General features: G+C 34.0%; 1 protein-coding gene, 1 non-coding gene and 1 pseudogene across 2 annotated transcripts; 2 read left to right on the forward strand and 1 right to left on the reverse strand.

Moving 5' to 3' along the window:
- Positions 1 to 2291: 2291 nt before the first annotated feature.
- LOC120261902 lies at positions 2292 to 3006 on the reverse strand. The gene has a single exon (XM_039269921.1). It carries the CDS (start codon positions 2942 to 2944, stop codon positions 2432 to 2434), a length of 513 nt encoding a protein of 170 aa, XP_039125855.1. The 5' UTR covers positions 2945 to 3006; the 3' UTR covers positions 2292 to 2431.
- A 2259-nt stretch (positions 3007 to 5265) lies between these two features.
- Positions 5266 to 10462, forward strand: LOC120260281 (annotated as a pseudogene).
- Positions 10463 to 18719: 8257 nt separating this feature from the next.
- LOC120262526 lies at positions 18720 to 18832 on the forward strand. Its single transcript, XR_005536795.1, has one exon. It is a non-coding gene; the product is annotated as a U5 spliceosomal RNA (small nuclear RNA).
- The last annotated feature ends 251 nt before the right edge of the window (positions 18833 to 19083 follow it).

Below are 19083 nucleotides of genomic sequence, written 5' to 3' on the forward strand. Positions count from 1 at the left end.
CTGGGAGTAACGAGAAATTTTTCTATAAATTTCTCTCATTCCACTGGAGTCTTGACTTCCTTGGGGATACGAGAAATTTTTCATAAATTTCTCTCATTCCATGTGAGCCTGAGCTTTCTTGGGAGATAGCGAGAAATTTTCTATAAATTTCTCTCATTCCACCTCGAGTCTTGACTTCCTGGGAGTAACGAGAAATTTTCATAAATTTCTCTCGTTCCACTTGAGCCTTGGCTTTCTTGGGAGTACGAGAAATTTTTCTATAAATTTCTCTCATTCCATATGAGTCTTCACTTCCTTGGGGTAACGAGAAATTTTCTATAAATTTCTCTCGTTCCATGTAGAGTCTTGACTTCCTTGGGGTAACGAGAAATTTTCTATAAATTTCTCTCATTCCACCTTGAAGTCTCGATTTTCTAGGGGTAACGAGAAATTTTTTTTTTTTTCATAATTTCTTTAATTCTACCTTGGAGTCTTGACACTCTTGGGGTAAAGAGAAATTTTCCATAAAAAAAAATCAAACCCTTTCTGCAAGCTCACCTTGAGGTCTTTTGACACTCATTAGAGTAAAAAAAGTGAAATGAAAAGGAGAATAAAAATTTCTTGAAGTGATAAAAAATATAAAAAAAATGAAAGAGTTCACAAAAAATATCTCTCATCAACACTTATAAAAAAAAGAGAAAAGTTAACAAAGATTTCTTGAAGCCCACTTGGAGGTCTTTTGATACTCGTTGGAGTGAAAAGAGGTGCAATGAAAAGTACAAAAAAAAAAAAATCTTTTCTTGAAATGAAATGAAGAGTAAAAAAATGAAAAATTTCACGAGAGAAAAAAATGATGATGGATAATAAAAAAATGAATGAAAAATTTTTCATAAAAAAAGAAGAAAAAAATGTTTTTCTCGTCAACACTCATTGAAAAAAAGTTGAGTTAGCGAAAGATTTTTCTAAAGCTCATTATGAGGTCTCAAAAAAATGAGTTTGAGGTTCATTTTAAAAGTCAAGTCAAAAATTATCGAGTTAATGACCCTAACCATGCTAAAGGTCACGACTTAAAAATCAAATGGTCGAGGCTCAAAAGCGTTGAAGAGCTAAGACCTAAATCGTCATGTAAAGCGACAATGCAACTCTACGAGTTTTAAGGCACCAAGCCAAAAACTTGAGGAGTTTCATAAGTCAAGGTGGAGATTTTACAAGCGTAAGAGCCAAAGTCTTCGGGTGATAAAAAGAAAGCAAAAAGAGGCCAAGGAGGCAACTCAGTAAATGTAGAGTGGTAGCGAGCATGGACTAGGCTATGTTCGAGACACAAAACCCACATAAAAAGAAATCGAGGAGGCTACATCCACAAAGCTAAAAGGATCTTCGACACACTTTTTAGTATAGGAGCTAAGAGCGCGACTAAAAAAAAATAAATTTTTTGAAGAGCGTGATAAAAATAGCTCTTTTCTAAAAAAATCTCTTGTTAAAGCTCTCTTAGAGAATAGACTTTCTTCTTTTGTATTCTTGTCTATGATCATGTATTCGCATGCATCTTTGAAATAAAATATAAAAAAATTTATCATGTTTACTCGATTCTTACTCATTCACACTTGTTTTAATCGGAGGTTCACGTGGCGTTATGCAGGGGTAATTAATATTGAGGGCTTGCCTCAATAGAATCACGAACCACGATCATCCCGAAATATAAAAAAATAAATTTTGATTTGTGATCCATGCTTTTCAACCGGTCAATCCCAATTAAAGGCCGGGTGGAAAGAAAGGAGCCCACACAATCATTTGTTCATTCATCATCACCACCAATTTATATATATATATATATATATATTGAACTTTATTTACAACAAATTTTCATTCTTTTAAAACATATCCAACCAAACTGTTAAAAAAATTTACAAATTTTTTTTACCATGAGTATAAATAAACCCTTTAACATTGCATATTTCATTTTCTTATTTTTTTAAATATAATTTAATTTTTAAATGTTTTTATAAGTTATAACATCATCCATAAATTAATTCTTCTAACGATGATTTTAATCCTTACCATATATTATAGCATCATCACCATATACTATAACATCATCCGTGAGTAAATTCTTCTATCGATGATTTTAACCCTTCTAACGATGATTTTAACACTCACCGCACGCATGGCAGATGAGAGAGTTATCTTTTATGCCACTAAATTCACAAATGGCTTTGGCTTTTACATTTCATATTGCACTGCAAAAGTAATAAATAAACTCCCCCAAAAAAAAGCCTTTCTAGATATTATTCTGATAATTTCAAATACTCAAATTGAAAAAAATGAAAAGAGTTTCGGTATATATGAAGAATAAACAATCAATTTGAATACAATTGTTGGACAGGAAACAAACAACTGATCTCAAAACGGAAAACAATGAATCTATAACAGAGGAATCCAAACTATATAGCTATCATACGTTTTGAGAAAAACCTGGAATCAATTGGCCGGAAAGATCCCCACTATCTCCAACCACCAGAGGCGCGTTCCTGCCACCGAGATCCATCGAACATTTCGCAGACACCGGAGCCGCGAACCTCGCCGAGAAGTTCCGGCAACTATGGCAGCCATCTCCATCAAAATCCTCGGTTCCCTCATCGAAGTTCAACGCATAGCTCAACGGATCGTACTGGAACCGGGCACGGCGGATCCCGCCACCACGGTTGAACCTCCGTATGAAGGTCTTCCACCGTGGGCCAGCGACGATCTCCGACCACTCTTTCACTCTCAAGATCGCACGCTTCCACCATGGATCCTTGCCATGGTCGACGGAGGAGCGGATCGGTTCCCAATCGGAGAGCCTGCAAGAGCGGCTCGAGAACCAGCCGCAGCAGCACCATTGAGCAAAGCAAGGGTCGAGCACCGGCTCCGGCAAGGGTGGGGAGTGGTCTCCAAGATCTGGCCGGCGAGCGGCGTCGGAGCCCATCGAGATCTCTCTCTCTCTCTCCCGATCAGCCTCGGTGGAGACGGAGACGCCGAGAGAGAGGAATCAAGAGAGATGGAGCGGTGGGTTTTATATATGAAGATGTATGTATCATTCACCGTTAAAATTTATCGAGATTTGTGATTCGATGATCTGATGTCAAAATGGACGGTGGATGCTGAGACCCTACGAAGTTATTGTAGGAATGGTTTTAGGGGAAGATTATGGAGACAGCTGGTGGTGACGTGGCGTATGTAACGGCTTTGTGCAGCGAATTGAAACGTCACTACCACGCCTCGTGATAAGTGTTCGATGATGGATTTCAGATCTCGAGGCACGGAGAGGATTCGCGGCCCTGATTAGCCGGTTGATGAATAGGGTAACAACGGTCGGATAGAACGCTGTGGTGCCCGATGCTGTTTGGCGTTCGTGGTGTTGCCACGTGTATTTCCAGTTATTAGAAGGGTTATTGGTGCCACGTGTTGGCTTTTTAGCCCTGGGAGACTGAAACTGTGTTAGAATCAATGCTGGGATGCATTTTTTTGTAATTAATTGATAAATTTATTTTTTATATTAAAATATAAATGGCGCATTAATTTTTGCTATTCCTTCAAGAAATGAATGCTCAAATGAGATATGATGTGTGTCATTTAATTGTAATTAATTGCAAAAAATTAATATAGTAAATTTAGTAAATTTAATTGTATCATTTTCTCTAAAATAATACGTTTTTACTGATTTTTCTAATATTCATACATTGCAAATATTTTTTTTTAAAGTAAATAAGTATGGAAAAAATAAATACAAACACAAAATGGAAGAAAACCAATAAACTAAAATTAGAAGCCCACTAGTAGTGGGTCAGTGCATTACCTAACATTAAATATGAAACAAAAATAATAGAGTTACAAAAACTCGAGGATATATTAAAACATACTTCATATAGCCAAGGGATATGTCGGTTGGGTGGCATGGCAGTTACAGGAATATCTCTAAAATAAATTTATTTTTTTATAAATATTATGTATTTTTTTTACCAATAATAAATTTTTACCAATTATATCATACGCGTTTATGACCATTACAATAGAAAAATTAGTATTTTATTTTTTTATTGAATTAAATGTAATTTAAAGGCCGAGGGTTTCTAATCCATCCATATATCTATATAAAAAGAAAAAATCAGTTTTAAATTTTTTTATTAACTTGGGGTAAAATATATTATTTTTTAAGAAATATTAATAAAATCACTTTCCAATAAAAAAGTGGTGAGAGGTTGAAGCTTACCTCTCATAACAAGGGTTGAAATTTGTAATTTGTCCAAGTTTATAATATATATATATAAATAAATTCAAATCCTAGCATCTATTTTTTCATTTTTTAAATAGAAAGATTTTTATACATATGAATAACACAAAATTTGCGAAGATATTTATATTAATATAAATTTTTCAGAAATAAGTTTAAAATGGCATTAACTTTATAAATATACGCGAGAGAAAAATCCAATTATAACATATATTTAAAAAAAAAAAGGATGGAAAGAGCAGCTGGATTGGGCTGGCTCGGTAGGTAAGAGCCTTAATTGAGAAACAAAGGCCTACGCGCAAACGCCCAAACCTCATGAAATTTCTTACATAAATCTACCTTGGATTACAAGGACTTAATAATAATAATAATAATAATTTATGTAAGAAATTGTTATTATTATTATTATTATTTTGACAAAAATCACGAGCACAATATAAAAAAATAAAAAAAATACAAAAATGCACTAGTTATGATGGTTTAATAGCTCTTTAGAAATTTCCTATGTAAGGTGAGCTAACATATCGAGAAATGACTACCAGTCCATAATAATATATCATGAACCATAACTTTACATTAGTATATATGTTTTCACCATGCAACCCTAAAAGAATAGAGAATACAACTCTAATAAACATTAAATGAATAGTATTACACAACATTTCTACAACATTTGTACAATATTGCACAATGTCAAGGTCAAGAGTTTTGATCCCTGAATTGCTCATTCACCATTCTATTAAGATACCATCGAATTACCGGTGGTTCTCACTTTTATTAATTTATCTATCCAATCTATCTATTATTTTATTAATTAATATATTTTAATTGATGTAAATATTATGTCATATTTACATCTCTAATGCAATAACTTGTTAATTAATAAAATACGAAAAGTGTTATATGCCACTCTAATAAAAAAAAAAAAAGTCAGAACTCAGAAGGTGCTGTTAAGAAGGGGATCTCTACACTACTAATCATTGATCAAAACTTAGTGGTCTAAATTTCTAAACACAATGGAGCATGAGTTGGAACTTAAGGTGGGCCTTGGTCATAATCACATCCTTAATTAATCCTTAATGAACAAGCTTGCCTTATCAAGAGAATGATGCACCTATCTGAAACAAGCTGGAGAATTTTATTATGCAGACATTGGTCAATCACACTTTGATTATTCATCATTTTATATTGGATTTGATTTTCTTAAGAATGATCCTGTGCAAGTATTTAAAAAAATTATATATGATAAATCTTAATTTTATTATAAAATAAGAAAACTTAAACACAAAAAAGACAAATGATATATCAAAGCACACTCCATCAAGTAGACATTACCCTTATGAAACAATCTCTAGGAGTGGATCATCCATCATGGGTAATACCTCAAGGTCATCTTTTTTAGGTTAGTATAGCCTAGCATTTAGAGTGAAACCATTGATCATGCACAAAAAGAGTTAATTCAGTGTTAGAGCACTGCACCACACACCTAATCTCATATTAGAACATTACATCTATTCAATTATCATTATTATTTTTAATTAATATATATACATGCTTAAATCATAGCTTATGTCCAACAGAAGCAACTAGTTTTTTACCATAAGAATTTTTTTTTTTCAGTGTTTGGATCCAAAAGTAGAAGGAAAATAAAAGGAAGAAAAATGGAGAGAAAGTAAAAAAAAAAAAAGAAGGGTTGAAATTTTATGGAGGGAAAGAAAATGATGGTTGCCTAATAAACCTTGTTTAGTTAAGGAAAGAAAATGATATAGAACAATATGATTTATTAATTATACTCTTACTACATAAATAAAAAATTACTTTTTTTTATATTTAAACTCATGTATTATAAAATATTTCAAACAAATTCACACTTTAAGTAGTTTTTTTTTATAAATATTGAAATTGTTCCGGCAGAATTGCGGATATTGTATGATTTCTTTCCGTGATTCAATTGTTATCATTGAGCTTTATGAATAATCCAAATTATCTATTTTTACCTTCTCAAAACAAAAGAAATCCAAAACATTAAAGTTTTTCTATTTCTATTTGGAATTATGTGATGACTAATTCCTATTCTTTTAGTAGGATTATTTGTAACCGCATATTTTTAATATATACGAGATAATCAATTGGGCCTTTAATTAAGTAATATTTCTTTGTTTGATTAACTTAGAAAAACACAAACAAGCAAATAAACAAATAAGCAAATAAAAAAGAAATAAATGTTAATAAGGATATGCGATGGTGTGGCGTAAAGTAATTAAATCTATCATTTCGTACATTTTGTATAAGAAATTATGTGCATTAACAAGCAAAACAACAACTTAAGATATGAGAATATCTCAACCATAAACCGCTAAAAAACACATAATAAACAAAAACAATATAATAATTAAAAAAAAGATAAGTCCAATGATATAATAATGTTTAATACAATATAGATGTGTGATCTACATTGATAAGTAGAAACAAAAATAAAAAAACACAAGATCAAATAGATGCAAGATATGAAATTAACAATAATTATCAAATAAAAATTCGAAAATAAATTGTAAGAATTTTACTTTTTTAATAAGATTGAGTGTTTGGTGGCTTTTGATTACAATAAAATTAGATTAAAAAATAATAAAAAAAACTTTATAAAGTGTTATATAATTAATTAAAAAAATTCGAAAATATAATTAATTTAAAAAAAATTATCAAAAAAATAATTAATTAAAAAAATAGAGTACGTTAAAGTCTTTATTAAAGTTTTTAGAAAAACTATAAAATTTTTAAAATGTTATTCCTCTCTTGGCATCCCAAAATCAGGTTGTGAATTTCCCTTTAATCAATTTTTCAGATGATTTTAGGGTTTGCACCTCGGTTTCTTATCTGCTTTTGGCCTTGATTTGCAGTTTTGGATTGGGACGGACAGTTCCGATGGGAAAAAACAAGTATTTTTATTTTATGTCCTGTTTTCCTTGATATTTTAATTTGCATTTGGGTTTATTGATTGGTTTTATTTGGAAGGCTTTTATATTAGAGGTTGAGAAAGAAGTCAAGCTTCTCAAAACTCTTTCGCATCCTAATATTGTTGTGAGTGTGCATCGTTGGATTGTTTAAAGATTTTTATTATTTTGGGTTATTGGCATTCTTTCATTTTGCATGTTGTGTTGCTCACAGAGACCTTTTATATCCTGATGGAATTCGTTCCATTTGGATCTATTTCCTCATTGCTGGGAACTTTTGGCCCTTTCCCTGAAGTTGTAAGTGAATTTGGATTTTTCTTCTTGTAATAATGCCAAGGATTAAATAAGGACAAAGGATGCTTATGTCACTCTCTTCATTAATATATTCTCCTTTTTGTTTGAAAAAAGGTTATAAAAAATCATACCAAGCAGCTCTTGCAAGGTTTGTAGTACATCCATCAGATGGGGATCATACACAGAGATATAAAGGTATTCCTATATGATCAGATTAGTTATGAATTTACTAGCTAGCTAGCCTGCCCATTATGACCATATGGATCTTGTTTTCAGGGGCCAAACATTCTTGTTGGTGAGAATGGTTGCATCAAGCTAGCAGATTTCAGGGCATCTAAGCAAGTAGTTAAGTTGTCATGATGCTGCATGAACTTTTTGCTGTGCTAGTGATATTAATTACTCTGCTTGACTAGTATCTGTGTACATGTCCAATGAGATAGGTTGGCAAATATTGCAAGGTTAATGTGAATGGCCATGTATTTTTATCACTTATGTAATGTTGTTAGTCAAAGTTCATTTTCATCACTTGTGGGTGACTGATTGGTGAATATTAGCTCTTTCTGATTGTCCAACAGCATATTGGTCGGCATTGTTTCTTCATTTATTTCTTGCCATAAATTCTACTTGTTTCCTTTAAACAAGATTCATAAACATTCCTGGTTTTGATTAACTTGATGATTGGATGATCAAGGAAGTCTTCATTTGGCCAGTCTGCTCGGCATATATATATATATATATATATATATATATATATATTCTTGCCCTGACATTTGTTTAACATCAGGCAAGTCTGACTGCTGCCAAGAAAATGATGGGTACACCTTATTGGATGGCACCAGAAGTGATTCGTGAGACTGGTCATAGCTTGTGAGTACCAAAACTTAAACTTTTTTTTTTTGTTTTCTGGTTAAATTTGAAAGCACTTCATTATTCATGACCTAATTATTGCTGATATACAAATGTTGGATTATCAGGCTATCCTGGTTTCTGTATTTACTGAATAAATTCTCATAACTGCATTTATAAAATTAATAAGCCACAATTCTGACTTTGTAAAGCGTTGAGTATGTCTAAGAACTTAGTATCATCTCTCTTATTGTTTTGGCTATCCTAAGGTAAAACAAAATGTTTTCTAATATTTCAGGAAGTGAAAAACCTTTAATTAAGGTCTTATGTTCTTGGTTTATTCTTGGTAGAGAGGGATAAGATGATTGTTGCACCCATCAATGTTTTCAAATATATGTGAATGCTAGGAAATGCTTTGAAAAAATTGAAGAAATCAATGATAGAAAAGAGGTTTTTGATCCACTATTATAGATTCCATTGGTGAAATTACCTAAATGCATATTTGGATATGATGGGATATGCAGGAGTGGCATAGTGGGAGTTTAAGTTGTTGGTGGAAAACCATGTAAAATGGTAAAAAATATCTTTATTGGCCTTTTAATTTTGTTTTATGAAAAATTAGGGGTATCTTGATACACATATATATACACACACACAAGTTGTAAGAGTAATAAAAAATGTGAATAGAAGCCAACTCTTTGCCCAAGGCTAGTTGACCCTACCTTTGCGCACGGTGAAGTTTGCTTTTTATTTTAGGTCTATTTGCCAAAAAAAAGTAAAAGCTCCATTTTTGAAACAACAAGGGACTGAGGGTTGGATGCCAATTGTAATTTCTATTTATCCATTATGGATAGAAAACTGAGGGAGGAGAAAAGAGATTTAGATAAAAAAATAAAAAATAAAAATCTCTTATCTAATAGCGTTTCATGTGCACTTACGTATGAATATGAAGCGCTGCGGAGATTTTAGGCATCTATAGAAAGGATTCTTGCTAAAAGGATTTCTGGCATCTATATATATATATACTTAATTTTTTTTTTTTTTTTATAAACTTTGTTAAGCATGTTCAACTTATACTAATGGAAGTTTCTCAAAATTGGGTGTGAATAGGTAAACTAAGAGATACATGCAGTTGCAAATAATTTCACAGATAAATATGTAATGTAACAATTTTTATTATACTTTTTATTTCTTTTTTTCATGCTCCATTCATTTCTAGTTTCTTATTGGATAAATTTCCAGCTCTGCTGACATATGGAGTGTTGGCTGCACTGTTATTGAGATGGCTACAGGGAAATTTCCATGGAGCGAGCAATTTCCGCTCAATGATAGTCATTGGGTTAATGCTCCCTTGTGCAGAGCTTAATGTTATTTTCATCATATCTTTTTGGTGCTATCTTATTCATGACTAATATTTACAGGTTACTGTACTTTTTCACATTGGCATGACCAAGTCACACCCACCAATTCCAGAGCATCTTTCTGTGCAGGCTAAGGATTTCCTCTTGAAATGCTTTGAGTACGCATCAAACCATACTCTTTGATTGTATGAATTTTTGTCTGATTGTTTTTCTTTTATTCCCTTTGTAATTATGATAATGTTTACAGGGAACCGAACTTGAGGCCCATGCCAGCGTGTCCGATTTGCTGAAGGTATGTGTTAAAGAAAGTAGTTCTAGTGCCAAAATATACCAAAATTATTTAGTATCTATTCCTTTGTTTTGCATCTTGTTGTTGTACAATGGATAGTTTTCTACAACTGTTGCCAACTTACGGCATAATTCTATGCAGCACCCATTTGTAACCGGCGAGAGTGATACAGCTAATTACACCATGGTAATGGTCAGTTTGTATTGGCTCTAATTTGCTTCCTCCTAGCATACTCTTCGTATTTGTTCTTTAGTTCTCAATTCCACCTGAAAATTCATTCTCATTCAGATCATACTCAAATAGAATGCAGGCATTATTGGTGTTATTACTAGAGCTTAATGAATCATTTATTTAAACAGTGAACCTCGAAAAGGCTTTCCAAACTATTGTTTTAAGTCAATGACTGGTTATGGAAATGCTAATCATGTTTGTGGGAACTGCTCAATGCTGAAGCCCGGCAAGAATTCTAGTGTTTGTTAGGTGTATTTGAATTTATAAATATTTGGAAGAGTTATCTTATTTGACATATATAATACTATATTTGTTTGTGTGGATTTGAAAATCCTAGTGTGAGTAATTTGAAATACCATGGAACCTGATACATGTGCAAACCACGCAAATGGTTTGGTGCGTCTAATACCATAAATATATGGGTCGTCAAGTAATTCCTTGTGGGTGAGCATGAGGGTTGTATTACTCATGGAACGGCAAGAGCTTTTTTTAACTTCTTTTTCGCTTAATCAATAGTCTGACATCTCGTGATTCTTTTAGTAAAATAAATCTATTTTTACAAACTAATTACAAAAATGCAATTAAGTATCATGAGGTAAAATTGGAAGGAGTGGATGTCCGTATGGGGAGTCCCTTAGCAATCACCCGTGATGTGAGATAGAATATGACAATGTTATATGGTGATGGACCGAGGGAATTCAGAGGCTTACTGGTCCCAATCTCTTGGCAACCAGGTCTGAAGCATGAGGAATTTCCCAATCTCTTCCATCTTAGCCTCTTATGTTCGCCTCATGATTAAAAACTCCACTAAAACTATAATCAAATCATAGTTCAGAAATCTAGGTATACCTAATCTCTTGGCGCATGCATAGATTTAACAAAACGTGGATGTTCTAATGAGTGGGAATCTCTTTCTCACAACATTAACTCATTAATCAATAAGCAAACATGCAATGAATCACAATTAACTAGAACAGAAATATATTGCCAATGAAAGTTAATGTTCACAAGTAAAAGCCTATGTACATTGACATACAATTTCCCTCTAATCGGGTCCTTTTATGGATAAAGAATAACGATCAAAGAATAAAGAATTCACAAGAAAAGTATTAATAATTCTAAAACTAATTCCCTCTAATAGTTCTCTGATGGTTGAGATTGAGAAGATCCCAAAGACGTCAAGATGACGCCGAATCTCTTTGCGCCTTCCACTATCAATGCACGTTGACTCCCTCTTTAGAAATTTGCTAGAATTCATTGAAATTAGGTTGAACCTCGTTTCCAGCCGCATTGCTCCCTAGAAATCCGGCGCCTCTAACCAAATTCAGCAAAAGAATCTTCCTTGAAATAATAAAACCTAGGGTTAATTATAACCCGAGCCCGTCACGGGGTCACAACGGCCGTTGTGATCAAAGTTAGTTTCTTGGGCCATAAGTCGTGTCTTGGCACGGTCTAACTCTGCCGTTGTGTGCATTGACCACGAGTGTTATATATACAACGGCCGTTGTGGCTCTTGTGATGTCCTTCTGTGGATTTGCACACTTGCACGAGTGGACCACAACTGTGATGAGGCCGTGGTGATGTTCTGGAAGTTATATTTTGTTTTGATCTGCCTCAAATCACCTCAATATTCGCCTCAATATTCATTTCTTCGGCCTTGAAATGAAATTAGATCCCCTGATGAACAAAATAATGCAATTCTGTATTACTTTGGTGTTGAACAAATAAAATTTCATGCTAGATGTAGTGCAAATGATATATAAAATTGCACTTATCAGAACCCAAATCTGGTTGTATTTCAATATAATACATATAATGGGAGAACCATTGTCACCGCCCTTATGACTTCCGGGGGGTGTCATCACACACCCCCAAAACGTAAGCCATGCTATATTGTGCATGATAAAAAAAAAAAAAAATCTTTTATATGCGAATGAAAAAAAAAAAATTTCTTCCTAGGTGGTTTTTTGAATGTGAATGAAAATAAATAAATAAATTTGTAGAATATATATTTCAACTTAGAATTTAAAAGACTCAACCTCAATATAGTTTGAGAGATAATATATTTTTGTGATGGGTGCATTTTGGTGAATTTCTCATCTTCTTATTGAGATCTAGGTTTTTAGATAAGGAATCGTCTAGAGAGCAATTAAGTAGTAATGCGACAATCAAATTTTGAGACAATGATAATCCTGACAGTCATGCTTTTGATGAGGATGTTAACATGGATTCAGTTATTATGGCACAGGCTCATGATGGGGAAGCTATAGTCCATGTTAACCCTTTCCAAGAGCGATAAATTGTTGGGGGTTTTGAGAAAAAAGAAAGGCAGGAGGATATCATTATTAAGGCAGGTGATATTTGTGTTTATAAGGATGATAAGGGTCCTATGATCACTATTTTTAAATGACTTCATGAATTAATTAAATGCTCATGGATGCATGTTGTTGTAGTAAAAAATGGGCTGAACCATTGGGTATAAGACCTTGTGTACCAAGATTCAAGTATTGTGGAAATTATTTGAGGAATATAGCATTATATTAACTGTTCTGTTACTTGGACTGTGGATTATTATAGGGCATTGTTTGTTGGTGCATCAGCTAATGTTATCTTAAGTAGGTACTTATGTTTGTTTCCCAAATATGCTGGTGTATCATTACCATGAAGCTATATATTCTCAAGGATATTGGGAATGTTATTAGGAAAACCTTGAAAGTTGATTATAATACTCGAATGGCTTAGTGAGGGAGATTTGCTTGGGTAGCTTTGTAATTAGACTTATTCAAACCACTCATTTTAAAGTTATTTTTAGATGATTTTTGGTAGAAAGTCAGAGTATGAGGGGATTCCCCATATTTGTTTTTTATGTGGGCATGCATGACATAATACATTGTTTGCCCTCAGAAAACTATAGATGCTAATCATGTTTGTGAGTTTGGTCAGACTGTTAGGATTGTTGGTATGTCACAGATTGTTTTGTCAACCATCTCTAGCAAAGAGCATACTACTTACTTGAAGAAACAAATGTTACTGAATCTTTTAGTGGGATTGGTAGGAATTCAAGTTTGGAAGAAGCTAAAATTATTGTATATCCATTTGGTGGTATGCTGAAAGATTTGGTTGACTCAACAGATACTGGATGGATTAAAGATTCTACATTATCATTAGAGATTATTCCATAGATATTTCACAATATTAGGAAAGAATTCTTGGCAACTTCAAATAAAGGGGATAAACAATTAGTTACTTGCAAAGGGTGTGGTTTGGCCTAAATAACTTTAACACAATAGGATGTTGATTAGGACTTACCAAATCTAAGAATAAGTGAGATAAGGGCTTTAGAAGTTATCTATGTAGATTTTTATCTATAGTAATTGGTTTGTTGAAGATGCAATAGGCTTCTCAAATGGAGTGAGTGTTATGGAATACAACTAATATCCACCTCTATATTCTTGACATTGTGTAATGGATGCATTGTTCTTGAGTCAGGCAATTTATGCTAGTCCCTATTGTGGGTTTTGTAATTTCTTTTAGGATTTGTCTACCGCACTGGCTATTTAATAAAGTGCTTTATAATTGTCACCTTTTGAATATTGGTTACGTGAGACCAAAATTCACTTGGCTGCATGATCAGCTGCGGGAGAGACTTGATTAAGGTTTTTGCATCAGTCAATGGAGAACCAATTTTCTAGAGGCTTTGTTTACTCATTTACCATGCCAATGGTTAAGTCCAATCAACTAAATGGATTATTAAGACTATTAGTAGCTAGTTCCGTTAGAACTTTTCATAAGTAGTGAGAGTTCTAATCAAAGGTAAAGGCATATTTCTAGGAGTGTGTATAGTAGTTGTTTGTGGATTGGTGGTCTCAGCATTCATGCATGCGTAGGTCTTGTCTCCACTTGTTTCGCCAAGGTTTATGCAAGTTCTTATCTTTTTTAGCAGTCTTGTCGTCTTGGGAAAGTAATGAAGTCTAAATATCAACTTCCAAGGTACTTCTTGTTTTCATTGTAGTTATAATAAGTCTTTTGAAGGATTTTGAAAGATTAGAGGGGTTTGGAGGATTTTGGAGGTAAGGGTTCTTTCAACCTTTACTTGGGGAGGAGGGTTAGGGGAGGGGGTAAGAGTTTAGGAGGAAATGGAGGGTTGAAAACAATTTATTTCTCAACCCTCCAAATTGGATGGTTGAAATTCTTGAAAAATGTTGATAATTTTATCAACAAAAAATACCTTTACAATAACTTTGTAATAACTAATAATATTCTTATATTTTAAAAATGAATAAAAAAAACAAAAAACCCTAGCATTGACTTTTCTCTCCTCCTCTCATTACCGAAGATCCACCGTAATCTCTTGTTATAATTTTATTGGACAAAAATATCATTTTCTATATATTTACTAATACATATAGGGTTGCATAAAAGATTTAAAAATATTTATATAAATTTTTTTTTATTTCACTAAAAATTTATTTATTAATCCATTATTCACCATAATATAATATTTGAAACTCAAATGGTATTTTGGTAATGAGTGTATAAATTTTTTTTCTATTATCTTCAAAATCTTCTTTTATTTTATTTTGTCCCAAATAAAGTATGGGTTGATCCCATCCTTTTCCTATCCCATCCCTCTCCTTACTTTACTTTTATGTGTCTTTCCTGAGCTTCATCCAAGCAAGGCCAGGCTCGAAGCTTGTTGGCTCTCACATCCTAATTTCAAGTTTGTTGATGAGACTTGGGTGGATGGAGGGTATTTTAATGTTGTTTCCAAGGAGCTCATGCTTAAGGTTTGATAATATGAGTGGATTGTTTTTAGTAATATTTTTTAATATTTTCCTTAAAAAGGCTATATTCTTCACTAGTGGTTCTCTCTTTTATTAATTTTTCTATCCAATCTATCTATTTATTTTTATTAATTAATATATTCTAATTGGTAAAAATATTATGTCATATTTGCATCTCTAATGCAATAACTTGATCTATCCCAACTTGATTCACCTTTCACTCTCGAGGAAATTAATCGGGCGGTCTTTAATCTTAACCCTGATAAAGCTCCTGGCCCAGATGGCTTCCCTATATTCTTCTTCCAAAAACACTGGGACCTTCTCCAAGACACAATTTTTAAGCTTTGTAATGACTTTTACGAGGGCACAATCAACCTTGAGCGTATCAATTGGATTAATATTGCTCTAATTGCAAAAACAAATACACACGGTGAGGTTGCGGACTTTTAGACCCATTAGCCTCATCAACTCCACCGTAAAAATCATCTCCAAGATTCTTGCCAATAGACTTAGTGAGATTATTAATTTCTTGGTGGGACGACTCTCAAACCTGGTTTTATCAAGGCGAGATGCATTGCGGATAATATTGTTGGAGCTCAGAAGTCATTTTCAATTTGCAAAAAGCGGAAATGTCTCGGTTACATCTTTAAAGTGGACTTTGCAAAAAGCTTTCGATACTCTTGATTGGAACTTTCTCCTTGATGTCCTTCTTTGCCGGAGGATTTGGACCTAAATGGCTTTCTTGGGTTTTATTCCATCCTTAGCACTTTGCCAAGACCCAATTCATCGTTAGCTGGCACTTCTCAAGGTTATATCCGTTGTAAAAGAGGTTTGAGGCAAGGTGATCCACTCTCTCCCTTACTTTTTGCCCTTGCCTCTGATGTCCTTAGTGCTATGTTTTATCACGCACTAAATTCCAAAGTCCTTATAGGCGTCCCCTTAAATCAAACCGATAACATTTGTCATCTCCAATACGCAGACGATCTCCTTATCTTTTCTGCTGGTGGACAAGAAGACCTTCAAATAATCAAACTAATTCTTTATCTTTATGAGGGTTCTTCTGGCTTAGCAATCAACTTCTCTAAAAGCTGTTTGTTCTCCTCTAATTATGGCTTTCAACCTCATCTTTCTTCTGCTAGAATTCTTAGTTGTTCCAGGAACTGCCTCCCGATCACCTACCTTGGGGTCCCTCTCTGCAGTCGAAGACCCGGGACGTATGGATTGGGCAAAAGCTCATTGGCATGGTTCGCACTCGTCTCTTTTCTTGGAAAGCAAATTATTTATCCTTGGGTGGACGCCTAACTCTTATCAACTCTGTCCTTTCTACCGTCCCAGTTTATTGGATGTCGGTTTTCAAACTCCCTATCTGGGTGATCCTAGAAATTGATAAAATTTCGCGCGATTTTCTTTGGAAAGGGCCCGAATTGAGCTCTAAAGGCGTTAGGCTCATCGCCTGGAACAGAATCACTAGACCTCGCAACATGGGAGGCTGGGGAATCCTCAATCTCCAACATTTTAACAATGCTCTCCTTGGAAAATGGTGGTGGAAACTTTCCCATAATCCAAATTGTGGTTGGGCTAAAATCATCCAAGCTAACTACTCTGTTAGAGACCCATCTGGAGCTTTGTTTCATTCCCCTCCTAAAAAAATAAATCCTTCTTTTTGGGCGGGGAGTGAGCGCCATTCCGCCATCGTTTAGATTTTTGTATCACGAAAGCCATAAATAGCAGGGCTAACACTTTTTCTCTGGTTTGATCGATGGCACAATGGGATTTTTACTTAAAGACCTCGGCCTACTCTTTTTCATCGATTGTCTTGATCCTTGGATTACCATCGGACATTTCCATCAACGCCTTCTTAATCCGGAATCTTTATTTCCCTCGCCCCCTCATCGAATCCCTTTTACGCTCTCCTTGATATTATTCCCGAGTGCTCCCATAATCAAGGCGACACCCTCATTTGGGCACTTGAAAAAAGTGGCAATTTCTCAGTCAAATCGTTTTATAGATTTCTCATTGATGGTGGGCTCCGCTGCCCACTTTATTCAAATTTCTGGAAAATTCGTTGCCCCAGTAAAGTCACTCTGTCTGCTGGCTAGCTGGAGAGGACAAAATTCTCACTCTCACTAACCTTTTCAAGAAAGGTTTCAACTTTCAAAACTCCACTGATACTTGTGTCCTCTGCCATAACGCCTCTGAAAACATTCAAAGCATCTTTTTCTTGACTGTGATTTTACTAAACAAATTTGGACTTTCTTTCTTCATGCCTTAAATTCAAATTCCCTCCCATTTTCAATACAGTTGTTGTGGTCCAAATGGCTACCCTCTATTGGCTCTCAGTACCGAACTCTCTGGGACCTTGTCTCCCATGCTGTCCTTTGGAATATTTGGATTGAAAGAAACACTCGTATCTTCCAATTAAATGCTTTGCCACACATTAATATTATCTTTAAAACTGCTAATATGCTTCTTTCCTGGTTTTCAACAGCTGATGATAGTCACCAACAATCACTCAATGAAGCTTCTCAGAAAATTAAGCGCTCCCTCAGCTTCCTTAGCGCTAGAGACTCCGACCCTGCTGGCGATCCTGCTCATGACATAGCTCAGGAGTAGTTGCTCCTACTTCTGTCTAGACAGGCCTGAGTTGCCCGATGGTGCCTTCCGCCTCTCTAGACTACCCTCTTGTTTTTCTGTTTTTTTGTATTTTCTGTTGTGTGTGTTGTACCCCCTCACTTCTGGTGAGAGGCTTGATTTTGTACTGTTTCTTTCCTTCTCAATAACTATGTGGTTTATCCACATTTATTTCAAAAAAAAAAAAAGTGTTATGCCACTCTATTTAAAAAGTAAGAATTCAGAAGGTGTTGTTAAGAAGGGGATCTCTACACTACTAATCATTGATCAAAACATAGTGGTCTAATCGCAATGGAGCATGAGTTAGAACTTAAGGTGGGTCTTGACTCTTGGCCATCATCACATCCTTAATTAATCCTTAATGAACAAGCTTGCCTAATCAAGAGAATGATGCACCTATTTGAAATGAAACAAAGTGGAGAATTTTATTATGCAAAAACATCTGTCAATCACACTATGATTATTCATCAGTTATATTCGATGTGATTTTCTTAAGAATGACCGGTCCTATGCATGTATTTAAAAAATGTTTTTTATATATAAAATAGATAAATCTTAATTTTATTATGAAATTAAAAAAAAAACCTCTAAAAGAACAAAAGATATATCAAATATAAAGACACACTCCATAAAATGTGAGCATGAAAAAAAAAACATAAATATATGGATAGACGTGACTCCTATGAAATAATATCTTCCCATGAAACAATATCGGGGAGTGGCCGGAGTGAATCATCCATCCTGGGCAACAATAAAAAAGTAACAAGGTGCATTAGTTGATTAGCCGACAATGTTATTTTTTATTTTAATATATTTTTTTACTCATTTATTTTTTTTATCTTTATTTTATATTTATGAGATATTAATCCTAATTACGGTAAGCACATAACAAGACAAATATGCATAATTTCACAAGGTCATTGAAACTCAAATGAGATCCAATAGTGTTAAGTAAGATCCTTTGAATCCAACCATTTATTTTCTGTAGCATTTGAGATTTAGTCCCACATCGGCAGTAGAGAAGAGTGTTCATGATAGAGTAGTTTATAAAACCGTTGTGGGCGTGGAGAGTTAAGCATCAGCAGCTGCGTGGCGTGCACAAAGCGAACTATTCTTTCGCCTTTTACTAAAGAATACCGTGTGCCCACCACTCCGAGCAGCATACGCTTATTTTTATAAAGGGTATTCCTGTCTTTGGTGATACCCTACAAATCATAATTTATAATCTTTTGTTACTGCAACAAATATGAACAACTCAATTGGATTTGTTAATAAAGTGTTACTGGTTGGCCTTCAATGGGGGACTTGGGACTTGTTTGTCATGAAATGCCTCTAACAAGAGATATATATTGGTTACAACTTACTAGTGGTAGTTACTAGTTACACACAAAGATAAATATAGAGTTTCTGATAACAGCAGTCCAATTAAATATAGAGTTTCTATCAA

The sequence above is a fragment of the Dioscorea cayenensis genome, chromosome 5 (genome assembly GCF_009730915.1).
Source record: "Dioscorea cayenensis subsp. rotundata cultivar TDr96_F1 chromosome 5, TDr96_F1_v2_PseudoChromosome.rev07_lg8_w22 25.fasta, whole genome shotgun sequence".
In the NCBI taxonomy this organism is placed as follows: domain Eukaryota; kingdom Viridiplantae; phylum Streptophyta; class Magnoliopsida; order Dioscoreales; family Dioscoreaceae; genus Dioscorea; species Dioscorea cayenensis.

Excerpts from the sequence above, each read along its gene's own strand:
- LOC120261902 (XM_039269921.1), bottom strand. The coding sequence starts at position 2,944 with ATGGGCTCCGACGCCGCTCGCCGGCCAGATCTTGGAGACCACTCCCCA.